This window comes from Aegilops tauschii, chromosome 5, assembly GCF_002575655.3.
Source record: "Aegilops tauschii subsp. strangulata cultivar AL8/78 chromosome 5, Aet v6.0, whole genome shotgun sequence".
Lineage (NCBI taxonomy): Eukaryota > Viridiplantae > Streptophyta > Magnoliopsida > Poales > Poaceae > Aegilops > Aegilops tauschii.
This window is the reverse complement of record NC_053039.3, coordinates 406,607,892-406,625,690: the sequence shown is the minus strand read 5'-3', so window position 1 is coordinate 406,625,690 and position 17,799 is coordinate 406,607,892. Positions and strand designations below refer to the sequence as shown.

At 43.3% G+C, this 17,799-nt stretch overlaps 3 protein-coding genes and 1 non-coding gene across 4 annotated transcripts; all 4 read left to right on the top strand.

Moving 5' to 3' along the window:
* Window positions 1-1,404: 1,404 nt before the first annotated feature.
* On the top strand, window positions 1,405-1,485 carry TRNAL-CAA (transfer RNA leucine (anticodon CAA)). Its single transcript has one exon. It is a non-coding gene; the product is annotated as a tRNA-Leu (tRNA).
* Window positions 1,486-7,943: 6,458 nt separating this feature from the next.
* On the top strand, window positions 7,944-8,820 carry LOC109769132 (auxin-responsive protein SAUR23-like). The gene has a single exon (XM_020327871.4). The coding sequence runs from the start codon at window positions 8,026-8,028 to the stop codon at window positions 8,407-8,409; it is 384 nt and encodes a 127-aa protein (XP_020183460.1). The 5' UTR covers window positions 7,944-8,025; the 3' UTR covers window positions 8,410-8,820.
* Window positions 8,821-12,006: 3,186 nt separating this feature from the next.
* LOC109769133 (auxin-responsive protein SAUR20) lies at window positions 12,007-12,779 on the top strand. Its single transcript, XM_020327874.4, has one exon. It carries the CDS (start codon window positions 12,090-12,092, stop codon window positions 12,459-12,461), a length of 372 nt encoding a protein of 123 aa, XP_020183463.1. The 5' UTR covers window positions 12,007-12,089; the 3' UTR covers window positions 12,462-12,779.
* A 2,175-nt stretch (window positions 12,780-14,954) lies between these two features.
* On the top strand, window positions 14,955-15,794 carry LOC109769134 (auxin-responsive protein SAUR20-like). The gene has a single exon (XM_020327875.4). The coding sequence runs from the start codon at window positions 15,004-15,006 to the stop codon at window positions 15,391-15,393; it is 390 nt and encodes a 129-aa protein (XP_020183464.1). The 5' UTR covers window positions 14,955-15,003; the 3' UTR covers window positions 15,394-15,794.
* The last annotated feature ends 2,005 nt before the right edge of the window (window positions 15,795-17,799 follow it).

The window sequence follows — 17,799 nt, the reverse complement described above, 5'->3', positions numbered from 1 at the left end:
GGGAAATATACATACCCATATTTTTCTACCACGACGTGCATATCATGTTATTGCTCTTCGTCCTGCTTCTAGGGGGACTCAGGTTAGTTACCTATCTCAATAAAGTATATGATTGGTTTGAGGAACGTCTTGAGATTCAGGCAATTGCAGATGCAAAAAAAGATATAGTAAAGTAAGTGATTCCATAAATTTACACAGTTGCCCAAGAATTCACTATATATTCTTAATCAACGATCTTATATAGAGAGAACGGCCCTCACAAATTGAAAAATACTAAATTATTAAGAATCAATCGAATTGAAGTCATAGTGTCATGGCGCATCTCGGAAACTTCATAATTTGAATCACTTTCTCTCCGGGTAGTAACCATAACTTTAACTAGGAACTCGCTCTCATTCCTTTCTTACAAACAAAAGAGTTTTCTTATTGAAGGCTGGATTATTATCCATTTTTAGTGATAATAAATCACGACATTCTTGGATAGATAGAGAGGGAGGGCAGAGGCCTTTGGTGTCCCTTTCATTCAAGAATTGGGGCTTCATAATTACTAGCCATCCTTGTGAGATTGCCAATTTTGTACCAAAGGTGTATTTTGAGTATACCAAATTAGTATAGCTATCCTTCCTATGGCACAACAATCTGGTTTTTCCTGGTTCCAAAACATAAATGCCTCTATCATAAATGAGTAGATGTGTCATATAGTTGTAGCAACTGCAATTTTTTCTCTAAAAAAGAAAAGGGATTCTAGGTTGTGAAGCAAAACTAAAGGGATGTGGATAAAGAGAGGGATGGTCTGTTCAATTGTGGCCTTATAATGCAATCTCATTCTCTGGTCCAACTGCTCTTTCTACTTCTGTATTCCTTATTTATCCACTGGGGCAATCTGGTTGGTTCTTTGCGCCGAGTTTTGGCATAGCAGCGATATTTCCCGATTCGACATTAAAATTATATTGATTCTTTTCCAACAAACGATGACTTTTTCTGTAAATACTGCGCCTTGTTGACGATTCATTACTGCGACAACATCTAGGGTTCCTCGAATAATGCAATATCTCACACCCGGTAAATCGTTAACCCTTCCTCCTCCTACTAATACTACAGAATGTTCTTCTCTAGTGCGTTGTAGATTCTTATCCAAGACTTGTATCAGTTGATGATGCGAGTGAAGTAAACCCATCTCCAATAGTCCAATAATTCTTATCTTTAGACCATTCTGAGCCATTTACAAACATTACAGCGAATATGATCAAGACATTTATTGGAGCCAATATTTTATTGCGAATAATTTGACACCCTAAGGATAAAAAAGGCATTTACTTATTATAGAGATGGTGCGGTTTGACTCTTTTTTTTGCTTTTTTAGCCCTACCTATACCTCAGTCTTACGAAAAAGAGTTTCAAGATGCCTTGATGGTGAAATGGTAGACACGCGAGACTCAAAATCTCGTGCTGAAGAGCGTGGAGGTTCGAGTCCTCTTCAAGGCATAATATGGAGAATGCTCATTCAGTGAGCATTCCCCGTAGAAGTATTCCGGAAATCTGGGCCTGGTGCTCTCCTCTATCTTCTGAGGTCCTTAACCATCTCCCTGAGAAAAGTAGACAGTAAAAGCTGAGGAAGAATGTGCAAATTAATAAACCCGGGTGGACGGATTTTCCATCTCCAGGGGAAAAGGTTATCATCTCCTACTAGATAAATCCCTAATTCACCTTTTGGGGCTTCTACTATTACATAAAGCTCTTGTCTTGATAATTCAAAATTGGGTGAAGGTTTTTTACCAAGAGGGTTCGAATCTAAGAGAAATTCTAGGTAATATTTCCTAGCCTAAAATTTTCTTGTCTTCCCCGAATGCTAAGGAGAAGAAGAGGATTGGGTCAAAAGGAAAAGCTATTTTGGAGTTTTATCAACAATTTGCTTGTGTAGGTGGGGACCTGGTATTTTCGGAGTCCTTACGCGAGGAATTACAAAGAAATTTTTTCAACAAAAATGTGAATTAGGAAGGATTGGTCGACGAGATATGAATCGGAGACTTAATCTTGATATACCTCAGAACAATACATTCTTGTTACCACGAGATGTATTGGCCGCTACGAATCATTTGATTGGAATGAAATTTGGAACGGGTATACTTGAGGATGACGATATGAATCACTTGAAAAATAAACATATTCATTCGGGTGCGGATCTGTTACAAGATCAATTCGGATTGGCTCTTGGTCGCTTACAACATGCAGTTCAGAAAACTATTCATAGAGTATTCATACGTCAGTCGAAACCGACTCCCCAAACTTTGGTAACTCCAACTTCAACTTCAATTTTATTAATAAATACTTATGAGACCTTTTTTGGCACATAATTTTGTATTTTTCCTGATTAGAAAAATACATGAAAAAGAAAGGAGTTAGAAAGATCAGGAAGAGCCCGAGCTGTTGTAGCAGGTTTTGAAATGGAATCGATCGTGATTTGGAACCTGTTCTTTACATGAACCCTATTAACTAAGATTTTCTTATTTATACCTGTTCTACTTTTTTTCTGTTCTGGCTCGGTCTATTAAGATATTATATGAAAGTCGAATTTATTCCACTCTCATTTGAGAGTGCGAATACAAGGAGGTATTTTGTGTTTGGGAAAGTCCGAAGATCCAGGAAGGTATGTTGCTCTTGCGGAAACTATTAGGGGATTTCAACTAATCCTTTCCAGAGAATTAGGGGCATTGTACAACAATTTACTTTGGAAAAGGGATGTAGCGCAGCTTGGTAGCGCGTTTGTTTTGGGTACAAAATGTCACAGGTTCTACATTATGTCATCTGCGTAATGCGTTACTCTGTTTGTATGAATTTGATACTTTGAGATGCATGCTGGATAGCGGTCTTGGGTGGAGCAATAGTAGTAGATGCGGTTTGGATTAACGGTCTACTTGTCACGGACGTAATGCCTATGTACTGATTATGCCATGGATGATCATCATAACTGTGCGCAATTCTATCAATTGCCCAACAATATTTTGTTTACCCATCGCTACCTTGTCTTTGAGAGAGATGCCACTAGTGAACCTATGGTCTCCGGGTCCATTCTCAATTAATTTGCAAACTTTTACCATTGCTACTTATTTGCTATCATTATTGCTATTTTCTTTTAACCTTGCAACTGACAAGAACAAGGGTAGTGACGATCCCCTTGCCTTTGTTGGGTATAAGAAATTATTTTGTTTGTCTACAGGTGCTGCTAAAGTTGTTCATGTGTTGTCTCCTACTGGTTCGATAAACCTTGGTTCTTAACTGAGAGAAATACTATGTGCTACTATACTGCATCACCCTTCCTCTTCGGGGAAATCCAACTATCACGAGTAGTAATTACCCCTAAAGAAGAAAGAAAATAAAACAAAAGCAAAAAAGAATTAAAATAATGAAGTTTTATAAGGAAGAATAATTTAGTGGCATACCCTAAAAAGAAAGAAAATGAAAATACATTGTTATAAGAAAGAATCATTAGTGAAATTGACACTACACTTAAAAAAGAAAGAAAATGAAAAAGAAACTAAACAAAATAAAAGAAGGACAATGTATGCCCATGGTGCAACGCACGGACAATTAGATAGTAAGCATATAATAATGCAATTTTCACAAAAATAAGTTCCCTATAAAGGACTTAATTAGTGACATTAGTATTAGTATTAAAGAAGAAAGAAAATGAAATAAAATAATAATTCAATATACTGAAGTTTTCTAAGAAAAAATGAATTAGTGGCTTTGGTATTAACCTTTAAGCAGAAAGAAAATAAAAAACTATAAAAAAATAAAAAAATATGAGGTTTTATTATGGAAAATGAACTAGTGGAATTGATATTAAGCTTTTAGAAGAAACAAAATGAAATAATAACTAAAATAAAAAATATATGAGATTTTCTATGAAAAATGAATTATTGGCATTGTTATTATTACCTTTAAAGAAGAAAGAAAATGAATTAAACTAAAAGAACCCGAATAATAAAGTTTTTCTAAGAAAGAATGAACTAGTGGCTTTGGTATTACCCTTGAAGAAGAAAGAAAATAAAATAAAAACTAAAAGAAAATTAGAATAATGAAGTTTTCTAAGAAAGAAAGAATTAGTGGCATTTGGTACTACCCTTTGAAAATCTAGAAAATAAAAAATGAAAAGAAATAATAACAAGGGTTTCTATCATTCATGCCACTACTTGTGTCCCACTATTCAGTTTTACCATTAGAAGTTGCAACTACTCAAAAATTCCATCGATCCCTGAGATACTTGCTAAAAAATGCCATTAGATATCTAAAAAATGCCATCGTCTCGTTAGATGTTTGCTCAAAAATGCCATTAGACATTGTTATTTTCACGTCAAACCCATTGACTATGTTATATGGCAAAAATAAGCCTAGACCCACATGTCAGCTCTCTCTATCTTACATGATAAGTGTGGCCCCACTTGTCAGGAGTAACCAAGCGAATGATTTTACAAGAAAATAAGAACGCTGTTGGGATCAAGTGGGCCCCACACTTTATTGTAATGAGATAGAGGGAGACCTGGCATGTTGATTCATAGGTATTTATGTCATTATAACATGGCAAAAGAGATTTGAGATCACAATAATGGTGTCTAGTGGCATTTTTTAGCATGTATCTAACGAAGCGATGGCATTTTTGAGCAATTGAAATTCCTAGTGGCAAAACTGAGTAGTGGGACACAACCGATGGCATAAATGATAAAAAACCTATTAACAAAATTTGCACACAATTTTACTAAAAAATGCGCTTTTTATAATATGAGAGAATGAGAACATAATACTGAAATTTCAGAAAAAGAAATTTCCTAAGAAAGAATGAATTAGTGGCATTGGTATTAAAGTAGAAATAAAATGAAATATAAACTTAAGCAAAATCAAAACAATGAAGTTTTCTAAGAAAGAAATAATGAATTAGTGACTTTGGTATTACCCTTTAAGAAAATAAAAATAAAAATAAAAGCTAAAACAAAACAACAATAATGAGGTTTTCTAACAAAGAATGAATTAATGGCATTGGTATTACCCTTTAAGAAGGAAGAAAATAAAATTAACTAAACCAAATAGTGGCACAATTTGCACCGAGTATACAAAAAATTTGTGCTTTTTTCAAATATGCAAGAATAAATATATAATAGTGAAATTTACGTAAAAACAAGTTTCCTTAGAATGAATGAATTAGAGGCACTGGTGTTGCCCTTAAAAAGGAAATAAAATAATAATTAAACAAAACCAAAATAATGAAGTTTTGTAAGAAACAATGTACTAGTGGCATTATTGTTACCCTTTAAGTAGAAACAAAATAAGAAAACAAATTATAAAAAAGCTTGCACACAACTTTACACCAAAATTGCACTTTTTCACAATATGCAAAGAATACTCACATAATAGTGCAACTTTTGCTTATATTTTATAGTATATGTGTGTATACATTTACAATCACCCAACATCCCAAAAATACCTACAAAAATAAAACTACAAAAAACAAATAAAGTCAGTAAAACATAAAGATCAAAGGAGGGAGGGGAGGGCTAGATCGCATAGGTAATGGCTTCAACCCATTAACGAATTGACTAAGCCAAATATGTGGTGAGTCGAAAAACCCCAGCCAAAACAACTCACAGAACAGAACAGGAAAAACACGAAACTCAAAGCAGAAATCAAGGGCCAAAAAATCGATTGGCCGAAAATCAATTTTTAGGCGACTTACATACAACTAAAGTGATGCCGTGAACTGAGCGTAGCTCAGATGGTTAGGTTCCTTGTGGTGGAACCAGCCCACCAGGGTTCAAGTCCTAGACTTGGCACCGGTGCTTGTATTTTCCTTGATTTATTTCAAACTTGCCGGCGATGTTCATTCAGTGGGAGGAGACATTCCATTGTGTGTGCGTGCCTTCATAGGGTGAGTGCATGTGCGTGTATGCGGGCATCTGCGATTGTACCGTGTTAGAAAAAAATACTTATACCAAAAATACCCATGAAAAGAAAACCGACTAAAGTATAAATAAAAGAAAAGGCAGAAACACTAGAAACCAAAAAAACATGCAATATGCAATGGGTTTCAAATCCAATAGAAAAATTGACTTACCCCAAACCGGGGCAAGTAAAAAAAATTCTGCCTAATAAAAGAATGAATTACCCCCGACAGGGCAAGGAAACAATCCAGTCTAAGAAAAACTCGACTTACCTAAATAGGGGGAAGTCAAAAATCAACCTAAGAAGCCATACAACATCACAAGAAAAATAAAGAACTTACCCAAATTTAAAAATCAGGCGACTTACATATAGCTAGCTGTAGCCAAATACGGTTCCGTTGAGGAACTTGTGAGGTTTGTGGCCTCCTTCTCGGTCTCGCCAAAGTTTGGATTATCTTGTGTGGCCCTTCTCGGTGGCGGCTTCTCTGGGACGGTGATCTATCCAGTTTGCAGTTGTCGATGTCTTCCTAACTGTTTCTTCTATAAGCTTCTGTGTTTAAAGAAGATTGCTCCGGTAAGACATAGGGCCAGTTTTATTTTATTACTCCCTCTGTCTTAAAATGTAGTGTTAAGAAACGTCTTACATTTTGCTTCATCTGCCTTCCATCGTTCCACAAAAGGAAGCAAAAGGAAGAAAAAAGTAGGGAGAGCCAGCTGGGCATATAATGCTCAAGTAGAGGTTTGCTTCATCTGCTCGTACATGAACAAGGGAAGGTCTGAAGGACGAGTTGCCCAATTTGCATATGGCAGCAAGGAATAGGTGCACACATGTCTGTAACCGATTGCTGGAGATAGAGCTGATGAGAATCGCTGCCTCCTTGTCTCTTCTCTCGGATCCTACTAACGCAACAGCTAGTAGGATTTTGTCAAGCACGCTGCAAGCCCTATCTTTTTCTTCTGCAAACAAAGGCCAGCTTTGCGTGTATGCTATTAGCATGATCCAAACTAGATATTTTTCAGATGGAGACTGAATCTGTGGATATACTCCTACAAAGGAAGACAGCACGAGGATTCGACATGGGGATGGGGTCAGTCAGGTTCATGCATGTCGACATTCGTTCCCCTGAATATCCCTTCGTTGGCACTTGGCTAAGACAATTCAAAGTCCAACAGGGCCATGGCTCAAGCAAATCAGCTCGAGACACCACGCACACGTCTTGCACCCTTAATCAAATCTACGGAAACCCTATCCACTAATACACAAACACTATCTACTAGCACAAGTGTATATATACTTGGTGCATTATTAGACCCAGGTGTCAAATCCCCAAACCGCCGATGACGGAGGCGGCCGCCCAATTGCAAGCACGGGCGGAGACCCCATCAAACAAAGCCTCGGTTTGGAGCGTTGCATGCATGCGACGTTGCTAATGCAGTAATGCTGACCTAAACAACGCCCCGCTTGTGGTTGGGGAGTTTGACACCTCAAAAACTAACCCCAATCATGCAGCAAGAGGGGGTCAGTCAGTCAGAGAGGGATTAACTAATCCGCGGCTAAATCTAATGCATTATTTGCCATGACGCCACGCCATGCCATTGGCCCCTCCTCCAGCTCCTACCCCCTCCAAGTCGACCATGAGGGAATGATGTCACACACGCTTCCACAATCCACAGTCGCAGCTAGCTCCTCCCCTAGTTTAACCTTCCGAGGCAGCCAAATCGCACTCTGGATCTACAACTAACATAGTATTAAGCACCCTTACCACTTTTCAAAGATTCAACAGAGTAAGGCGCAAGGATTGATTCTATATGCGCAATAATTGTCCAACTAATCTCTCCATCTGTTTCCATTTCCTTTTTAATGGAATGGTGAGCAAAGTCTTCTGCATATTCGCGAAAACAGAGCCTCGAGGTCGCTCTCACCGGCTTCGGATTTCAAATACAGCCTTTTGATCGACAGACCACGCCTTGGTCGACCCCTCCCCCCTATATAAACCATTCCACCCCTTTCCTCCCAACCTCCCAATTCCAAGCTTTCTACACCTTCTTTGCAAATTTGCAACTAGCTATAGCCTGTGAGGTTTTGTGCACCATGGGCATGGACGAGAAGAGTTCGGTGGCCAGGAAGGCCGGGCTGATCACCAAGACGTTGGACCGGTGCCGGAGCACGACAACGAAGCCAGCAGAGGGCTGCTTCTCGGTGTACGTCGGCGCAGACAGACAACGGTACGTGGTGCGGATGGAGTGCTTGAACCACCCGTTGTTCCAGGCGCTGCTGGAGGAGGCCGAGGAGGCGTTTGGGTACGCAGACGCAGGGCCCCTCGAGCTGCCCTGCAACACCAAGGCGTTCGCCAAGGTGCTAGAGAAGATCGAGGGGGAGAAGCAGATGGCGGCCCAAAGGAGGCATGTCCTCCCTAGGGCGAACTCCTATCGGTCGCTTGGCACTGGCTGGCCTATGATTGTTGGCCGGTCGTAACATTTGCATTTGGATTGGATGATGCCGACTGCCGAGTTGATGAGCTCTGAGTTTCTGTTGAGCTTGCATCCTCCTACTATCGTGTACACAGTTTGGAAGCAACCTTAGCTCCCAAGTATGGTACTGTAAACAACATCACCATATACTTGGCAATCTTAGATATTTTTCTTTCTTATTCTATTTTCTGTTTTTGTGAGAAGGCATTGTTAGATGTTAATGTGTGTTCTCCTCCTAAGTTGTAGTAACTGTCTGCGGAAGTGTTATACAGATACACAATAGAATTTGTAAGTTTTTTGCCGACTATATATGGCGTAATACCATAATTCCAAAGTAGAATAGTGCCCTTCTATTCCTCTCACACTGATTGCAAGTTGGAGCGTTGCGTCTGTACTGTGTTTATTCAGAGAAAAGTGATTTACATGAAACTATGCTAACGTTGATCAGCCAAATTGTTTTTCTGAAGTTGATCTGCTACACAAGTATCTACTGGTTTGATATCCAATCAAATCCATTTACACACAGGATTAAATGGCCTCAACTCACATGGCTAATTTTCAGATCTCGAAGGATGAATAGAAACATGTTTGTCGAGTAGACACATGTCACACCAAAGGCAAAACTCGCTTATAGTTGTATATTTCGACAAAGGAGCCTTTTATCAACACATAATATCACATCAAGAGAATACAAGCATAACGAGTACATGCCCAGGCTCTGCATGACTAGAATGCACACAATCAACAAAGAAAAGAAGAGCGAACTATGATTGGATGGTTAGTAGGACAATGGTATCCCCAACCCACTAGAGTTGAAGTCTTAGACTTACTTTGGTGTTCGCGTTATTCCTGGATTTATTTCAGTCTTCCGGCGACGTTTGTTCAGTAGGAGGAGACGTTCCCGTCAACTGTCAGGCGCATGTGGTGACTTCGTAAAATCTCAAGATGCTATGCGGGCCCAGTACCTCGAAGGTACTCATAGGGATAGGATGTAGGTGCTTGTGTTCATAGGGGTTAGTGTATATGCTCGCGTATGTCGACTTCCATTGTACTGTGCTAAAAAAACAAAGAAAAAAAGAGAAAAGGAAAGGATCAACGCAAGACAAACAACCCACTACAGTAACCGATCAACAACTACCACCGCAGTTGACAAGCTTCCGTACTACGAGATGGTTCCCCAATAGCATCACCTTCAGAAAGGAAATAATGCATGAACACCATTGTTGCCGGATCCAGCCACATAGGCTGAATCATGGGTTTTCACCTCGGGAGAGGAAGTCCAAGCAAACTCGAGACAATCTATTCAACAAGAGAGCATAAACGACTACTGCGGGTACAACTAGTGAATGTTGGACCTAGGGTTTTCACCCAGAACTCGAGGAGCACCACGAAAGATGAAGCCTCTTGTGTTGCCGCCATGAACTTGCCAGAGAAGAAATCTTGCTCCAATACCTCAGATCAAGATGAACTGCACACATTGGGCATTTGTTGAGATGCTAGCTCTGCCATCGAAGACATCGAGTGTGCTAACACCTGCACCGATGTGGGGCACATTCCGACACATTCCAACCATCACTAGAGCATGATGGATACCTGTTGAAGAGTATCTTTCGCCAAAATCAATTGTTGGAATTTTTTCTTCATTGCTTGACCGCTTGTCATGCATGCTAGGTGTTGCCGCGATTGGTCTGGTGTTCATTGACCTGATGAATGTATGCACGTTGTACGATCGAATTCGTAGTTATGATCATTGTTAGCCTTCTAGATTTCTTTTCTTTTCTCAGGGATTATTGATTTCTTTTAACATAATAGCACTAGAGCGCAATGTCTGAAGGATCAGTTCAGTTGCGCAATTTGCACATGGCGCAAAGAGATAGGTGCACACATTTCTGTAACCAACTGCTAGAAATAGAGCTGATCAAAATCGCTGCCTTGTCACTTCTATCGGATCCTAGCAACACAGCAGCTAGTGGGATTTTGTCAAGCACGCTGCAAGCTCAATGCCTTTCTTTTGCAAACAAAGGCCAGATTTGCGTGTATGCTGTTAGCATGATCCAAGTAGATATTTTTCAGATGGAGACTGAATCTGTGGATACTCCTACAAAGGAAGAAAGCACGAAGATACGACATGGGTAGACTTCACAAGTCTACAAAGGAATCGTTGGCACTTGGCAAAGACAATTCAAAGTCCAGCAGGGCTCAAGCAAATCAGTTCGAGACACCACGCACACGTCTTGCACCCTTAATCAAATCTACACATACCCTATCCACTAATACACAAACACTATCTACTAACACAAGTGTATATATATTTGGTGCATTATTAGACCCAGGTGTCAAATCCCCAAACCGCCGATGACAAAGGCGCCCGCCCAATTGCAAGCATGGAGACCCCATCAAACAAAGCCTTCCACGGTTTGGAGCGTTGCATACGCCGTTGCTGATGCTGACCTAAACAACGCCACTTGTGGATGGGGAGTTAGACACCTCAAAACTAACCCAAAATATGTAGCAAGCGGGGGTCAGTCAGAGGGGGATTAGGCTGGTTGTAATGGAGAATATTATATATTAGTATAATGCATATGATACTAATGTATGATACTACATCTGTAGTGCATAGTGTCATATTTGGTACTCCCTCCATTCCCTTATACAAGGCCACTATGAAAAATACAATTTGCATCTATACAAGGCCACTAACAATAGTCGAGGCAAAAATTAATGATGTTTCCTCGTACTACCAACTTGTTTAATACTAGCATGCATATAGTCATAATGACACTGTGCTACTTCCTTCCCATTCCTTCTTTGCATGCATGCGGGCGTATTAATGATCCCGGTTAACGAAAAGAATAATTGACTTGCAAAGCAGTCATTAAATTTTACCTTGGTATCTGTAATTTGAGTTTGTGGCCTTGTATAAGGGAATAGAGGGAGTATCATAGATGACTTTATTTATTGCCATATGCATAACACATACTGTAGTTGCACATCATTTAATATGATACTCCACCATCTCTTTCTTCATTTAATTCTATGCCACATCATTAAAATTATCTAGTTGGCATACACGGTACTAGCTATGATACACCCATTACGAGCAGCCTTAACTACTCCGCAGCTAAATCTAATGCATTATTTGCCATGGCGCCACACCATTAGTTGGCCCCTCCTCCAGCTCGTACCCCCTCCAAGTCGACCATGATGGAATGATGTCACACACGCTTCCACAACCCACAGTCGCAGCTAGCTAGCTCCTCCCCTAGATTAACCTTCCGAGGCAGCCAAATCCTACTCTGAATCTCTGACTGTAAGCGTATTATAATGCATATGCTGATAAAGCAACAAGGTGCATCCTTCCAAAGATTCAACGAGAAAGACGCAAGGATTGGTTCTATATGCACAATAATTGTCTAACTAATCTCCATCTGTTTCCATTGCTCTTCTTTTTTTAATGGAATGGTGATCAAAGTCTTTTGCGTATTCACGAAACAAAGGGTTCGGGTTGTTCTCACCGGCTTCGGATTTCAAATACGGCCTTTCGGTCGACAGACCACGCCTTGGTCGACCCCTCCCCCCTATATAAACCATTCCACCCCTTTCCTCCCCACCTCCCAATTCCAAGCTTGCTACACATTCTTTGCAAATTTGCAACTAGCTATTGCCTGTGAGGTTTTGTGCACCATGGGCATGGCTGAGAAGAGTTCGGTGGCGAGGAAGGCCGGGCTAATCAACAAGACGTTGGACCGGTGCCGGAGCACGACGGCGAGGAACAAGCCAATGGAGGGGTGCTTCTCGGTGTATGTCGGTGCGGACAGACAACGGTACGTGGTGCGGACGGAGTGCCTGAACCACCCGTTGTTCCAGGCACTGCTGGAGGAGGCCGAGGAGGCGTTTGGGTACGCAGACGCAGGGCCCCTCGAGCTGCCTTGCAACACCGAGGCATTCGCCAAGGTGCTGGAGAAGATCGAGAAGGAGAAGCAGATGGCGGCGCCGAGGAGGCACGGCCTCCCTAGGGGAACTCCTATCGGTCGCTTGGCACTGGCTGGCCTATGATCATCGACCGGTCGTAACACTTGTTTTTGGATTGGATGATGCCGAGTTGATGAGCTCTGAGTTTCTGTTGAGCTTACATCCTCATACTATCGTGTACACAGTTTGGAAGCATCGTTAGCTCCCAAGTATGGTACTGTAAACAACATCACCATATACTTGGCAATGTTAGATATTTTTCTTATTCTATTTTCTGTTTTTGTGGGAAGGCACTGTTATATGTTAATGTGTGTTCTCCTCCTAAGTTGTAGTAACTGTCTGCGGAAGTGTTATACAGATACATAATAGAATTCGTAAGTTTTCTGCCGACTATATATGGCGTAATACCATAATTCCAAAGTAGAATAGTGCACTTCTATTCATCTCAAACTGATTGCAAGTTGGAGCGTCTGTGTCTCTACGGTGTTTTTTCAGAGAAAAGTGATTTACATGAAGCTATGCTAACGTTGATCAGCCATATTATTTTCTGAAGTTCATCTGCTACACAAGTATCTACTGATTTGATATCCAATCAAATCCATTTACACATTACATAGCCTCAACACACATGGCTAATTTTCAGATCTCCAAGGATGAATAGGAAGTTTGTCGAGTAGACACATGTCACACCAAAGGCAAAACTCGCTTATAGTTGTATTTTTTCAACAAAGGAGCTTTTTATCAACACATAATATCACATCAAAAGAATACAAGCACAACGAGTACATGCCCGGCCTCTGCATGACTAGAATGCACACACTCAATAAAGAAAAGAAGATCAGACCAACCTATATAGTCTTTTGCGTATTTTTTTAGAAAAGGAGGATGACCCCCGGCCTCTGCATCTGGGCGATGCATACGGTCACTTTATTAATTATTCTCACAAGACCTTATAAAGTAATACCCGCCGTCTAAGCAACAAACTGTCGCTACACCTATCCAGTCGATGAAGGGGCGCAGATAGCCTGGGCCTAATACCAAACAGACATCGCAGCCAAACCTAACATCTAAGACCTGAGGACCCATCCAGGACGCCTGCCGGGCATGGGTCTCGCCGGTCCGGCGTGCTCTCAGAGGCCGCCGCCGCCAACTGCCACCGCTCCATCTTCAGAACTGTACTGATACATCAACCTTGCTTGGTCTAGCTATCGTCGACGCCACCACGCGCCCAACGGCGCCTCCTCCCTGCGCGCAAACAGCTGAGCACGTCGCGGTCGCCACTGATACACCTCAGCACCATGCTGCCAAGTACCACCAGCCGACACAGCTTGAAGTCTTTGGAAGATCCGTCGTGCGTAGCACCTGCCGACCAGGCATGACAAAGCGTAGCACCTGTCGGTCAGGCATGACTTGACATCTCCACCGAAGCTCCGTGCAAGACGAAGCCGCTCCACCTCCTGCCTCTGGCTTCCAGCGCTGCTACACAAACGATGCTCCCAAGAGAGAAACGACACCGCAGTGCCGCCATCGTCCGATCTAGAACACCAGATCCTAGGGTTTCCCCCAGAGCAGCATGAGTGGGTCGACAGTAGTTACACGACGATGCCTCCATCAAGGTAACGGCGTAGAACGCCGCCATCGCCTGCCAACGGCTCGGTTTTCACCGGCAACCATGTCTCCCCAACTCGCAGCCGGGACTAGATGATGGATCTCGAGATCCGATCACCAAGCCTCTGGCCGGCCATCTCTGACGAAGAAGATGACCACCACCATTGGCCAGCGAGACGACGCGAGATGAAGTAGGGCGCTGCCAGCGTGCGTCCTGGCCAGCACCACCGGCGCTCGGCCCGTCCCGGACCACGCCTCATGGCCGAGGGCAACGACAAGCGCTGCCACGACGAGGACGCAGACCGGAAGCCCAGATCCGGCCCACCCACGCGCCGCCAAGTGGCCACCACCAAGAGCCGTTCAGGGGCAGCCCCGCCGCCGTGAGGGACGCCGCCCCACGGGCAGCAGGCGCCAGCCACCGGCGGAACACCGCCGCGCGCCACCGGCCGCCGCGAGATCTGCGCGAGGACGACCCGCCGCCACCTTCCCTGGGGACCACGCGGGCTTCGCCGGTGTCCCCTCTGGCGGCGGCGAAGCGGGGGAGGAGCGGGGAGGGGCGGCTGGCGGCGCGGTTAGGGTTTCCCCCGTGCGCTAGAGGCGACGCGCGGGGGACGCGCCTTAGAAGGCACACCTGCTGCAGTTTCATAGTCAGTCTTTTGCGTATAGTATTGTAATCCAGAACAAGGTGCATCCTTCCAAAGATTCAACGAGAAAGGCGCAAGGATTGGTTCTATATGCACAATAATTGTCCAACTAATCTCCATCTGTTTCCATTGCTCTTCTCTTTTTAGTGGAATGGTGAGCAAAGTCTTTTGCGTACTCGCGAAAAGCAAAGCCTTTGGGTCGTTCTCAGTAGCTTCAGATTTCAAATACAGCCTTTCGGTCGACAGACCACGTCTTGGTCCATCCCGTCTATATAAACCGTCCCACCACTTTCCTCCCCACCTCCCAATTCCAAGCTTGCTACACATTCTTTGCAAATTTGCAACTAGCTGTAGCCTGCGTGGTTTTGTGCACCATGGCCATGGCTGAGAAGGGGTCGGCAGCGAGGAAGGCCGGGCTGATCACCAAGACGCTGGACCGGTGCCGTAGCACCACAACGAGGAACAAGCCAGCGGAGGGATGCTTCTCGGTGTACGTCGGCGCAGACAAACAACGGTACGTGGTGCGGACGGAGTGCCTGAACCACCCGTTGTTCCAGGCGCTGCTGGAGGAGGCCGAGGAGGCATTTGGGTACGCAGATGCAGGGCCCCTCGAGCTGCCCTGCAACACCGAGGCATTCACCAAGGTGCTAGAGAAGATCGAGAAGGAGAAGCAGATGGCTGTGGGGAGGAGGCACGGCCTCCCTAGGGGGAACTCCTATCAGTTACTTGGCACTGGCTGGCCTATGATTGTCGGCCGGTCGTAACATTTGTGTTTGGATTGGATGATGCCGAGTTGATGAGCTCTGAGTTTCTGTTGAGCTCCTATTCTCATATAATCATGTACGCAGTTGAAAGCAACCTTAGCTCCCAAGTATGGTAAACAACATCACCATAGACCAGGCAATGTTAGATATTTTTCTTCTTTTACCCTTTTTCCTATTTCTGTGAGAAGGCAATGTTAGATGTTAATGTGTATTCCCCTCCTAGGTTGTACTGGTAATTGTATGTGAAAGTGGTATACAGATACACTATAGAATTTTGCAAGTTTTGTGATGACTATATACTGCGTAATATCATAATTCCAAAGTAGAATCGCCCACTTCAATTCATCTCACACAGATTGCAAGTTGGAGTGTCCGTGTTTCTACAATGTTTTAGAAAAAAGTGATGTAGGTGAAACTATGCTAACATTAATCAACCTTAGTGTTTTTCTGTACTTGATCCGTTACGTGAGTATTTAACTGATTTTCTATCCAAGTTTGTTTCAAATCCATTTACTCATAAGATTACGGAGGCTCAACTCATATGGTCAATTTTTATCAAGAAAACGCAAAAAAGAACTGTGTCTCGACACATTGATAAAAAGAAGACTTTGTACAAGCCCAAAGATGGGTGACACCCAGAATTAAAACATGACCCCACTAAACGGTACCCTTTTGTAGCCGTTGGCTATTTCCTAGCTTTCGGCTTGATAGTGTAAGGATACGGTCTAAGCAGAGTAGAGTGTTGTCCATGATGACCGCATTTGCTTCCAGATGCACCATGCCACCAACATGATGATCGAGGGCATGCCCTTCATAGTAGAGTTCTAGATGGAGTGACTCACTTGTTGCCACTACTCCATGAAATCAACCCCCACAGAGGGGAAGGGGTGGCGTCGATCGGATCCAAGAGAGCACCTCGTGCCACACTATGCGCGAGAAGGAGCAACTAGTGAGAAGGTGTGTGCTTGTCTCCCCGGACTAGTCGAAGCACATACCTAGGTGCATGTTGTAGGTCACGTCTCGCTAGTCCCTTGATGGTCCAACATCGTCCTTAACAGGCAAGCCATATGAAGAACTTGACCTCGGTGGTAGGGGGTAGGACTTTCAATTCAACTTCCAGGAGCTCGAGCTGACCACTCCCTGAAAGAGGGCATTATAGCAGCTCTTGGATGTGCATTAACCATTCGGTGTCCAATGCCACTGGAGGATGTTTGGTGAGGTGGAAAGCAACACCCTGCGCACCATCTGCCAGACTTGGATGTACTGCCAAAGGGCCAAAGGGCTCAGGGCCCCCTGATGTCCGAGATCCAACAACGGACAGTCAAGGCCTCCGTTTCAGTGCGCGGTGAGACCATAAGAAGGAACTCAGGCGAAAGTTTAGAAATGTCATGACCGTCCAACCAACGATCTTCCTAGAATAAGGCATATGCTCTGCCACTAACCACCATCTTGGTGGATGTGGCGAATACCTCGTGCTTACCATAGAAGAATTGGAGGTCTAGACCTCTCCATGGACCGAGGGGTCCGTGCACATCCTCCACAACCAACAGGCATTGAGGCTAGTCGTCGCTCTGCTGAGGTCTAGGATGCCCAAGCCGCCAAGCCTCCCAAACGGAGTGTCCTCCACACCTTAAACCAACTGACATGGCAGCGGATGCCTTGCATAGCGCCTCTGCCAACCAGAGAATGCCCCTCGGGATTTTTAGATCTCAAAGCAACGCCCCGCAACCTCCAAATATGGAGACTTACGGGCTTGATTTGGAGCAACCTCTATAAATTATGGCTATCCAGGGTGGGATGATAACTTGGCTAGAGCAGTATTTTCACCCAAAGTGGTCAAACCGGCGGTTACTATGGTGACCGGGCACATATGAAGACTCTGCTAAAGTTGCTCTTAAGCCAGCTGACATGGCAGCGGCTGCCTTGCATGGCCCCTTTGCTAACCAGAGGAAACCCCTCAAGATTTGAAAATCTCAAAGCAGGAATAGAAACATGTTTGCTGACTAAACACATGACAGTATGGCACACCAATGAAGCTTTGGCATCAATTAATTACTCAAGTGATCTAATATCAACAAAAGTAACAGCACATGATGACCAAAAAAGGGAAACTCGGTTATAATCGTATGGCTTAAGGAAATGCAAAGAACAAATGAACAGTTGTTTAGTGGATGTTGTAACCGAGAAGATATACAGCAACTAACCATGGTTGTTCCATGGATTTTTGATTGAATAAAAGGAATAATGACTGATACATCACAAGCAACCAAAGGGGTTAACATCAAGCTTCAAACCTAATTTATGCACACTCTTACAAGGGAAGAGAACACAAAGATAGGACATGGGGTCAGTTTTCATCTAACCTGATGTGTCCGCAAGACATTCGCTCCCTGAATATCTCTGGGC

Bases quoted from the DNA above. Each gene is read 5' to 3' on its own strand.
- LOC109769133 (XM_020327874.4), top strand. From the start codon at position 12,090: ATGGGCATGGCTGAGAAGAGTTCGGTGGCGAGGAAGGCCGGGCTAATC.
- LOC109769134 (XM_020327875.4), top strand. From the start codon at position 15,004: ATGGCCATGGCTGAGAAGGGGTCGGCAGCGAGGAAGGCCGGGCTGATC.
- LOC109769132 (XM_020327871.4), top strand. From the start codon at position 8,026: ATGGGCATGGACGAGAAGAGTTCGGTGGCCAGGAAGGCCGGGCTGATC.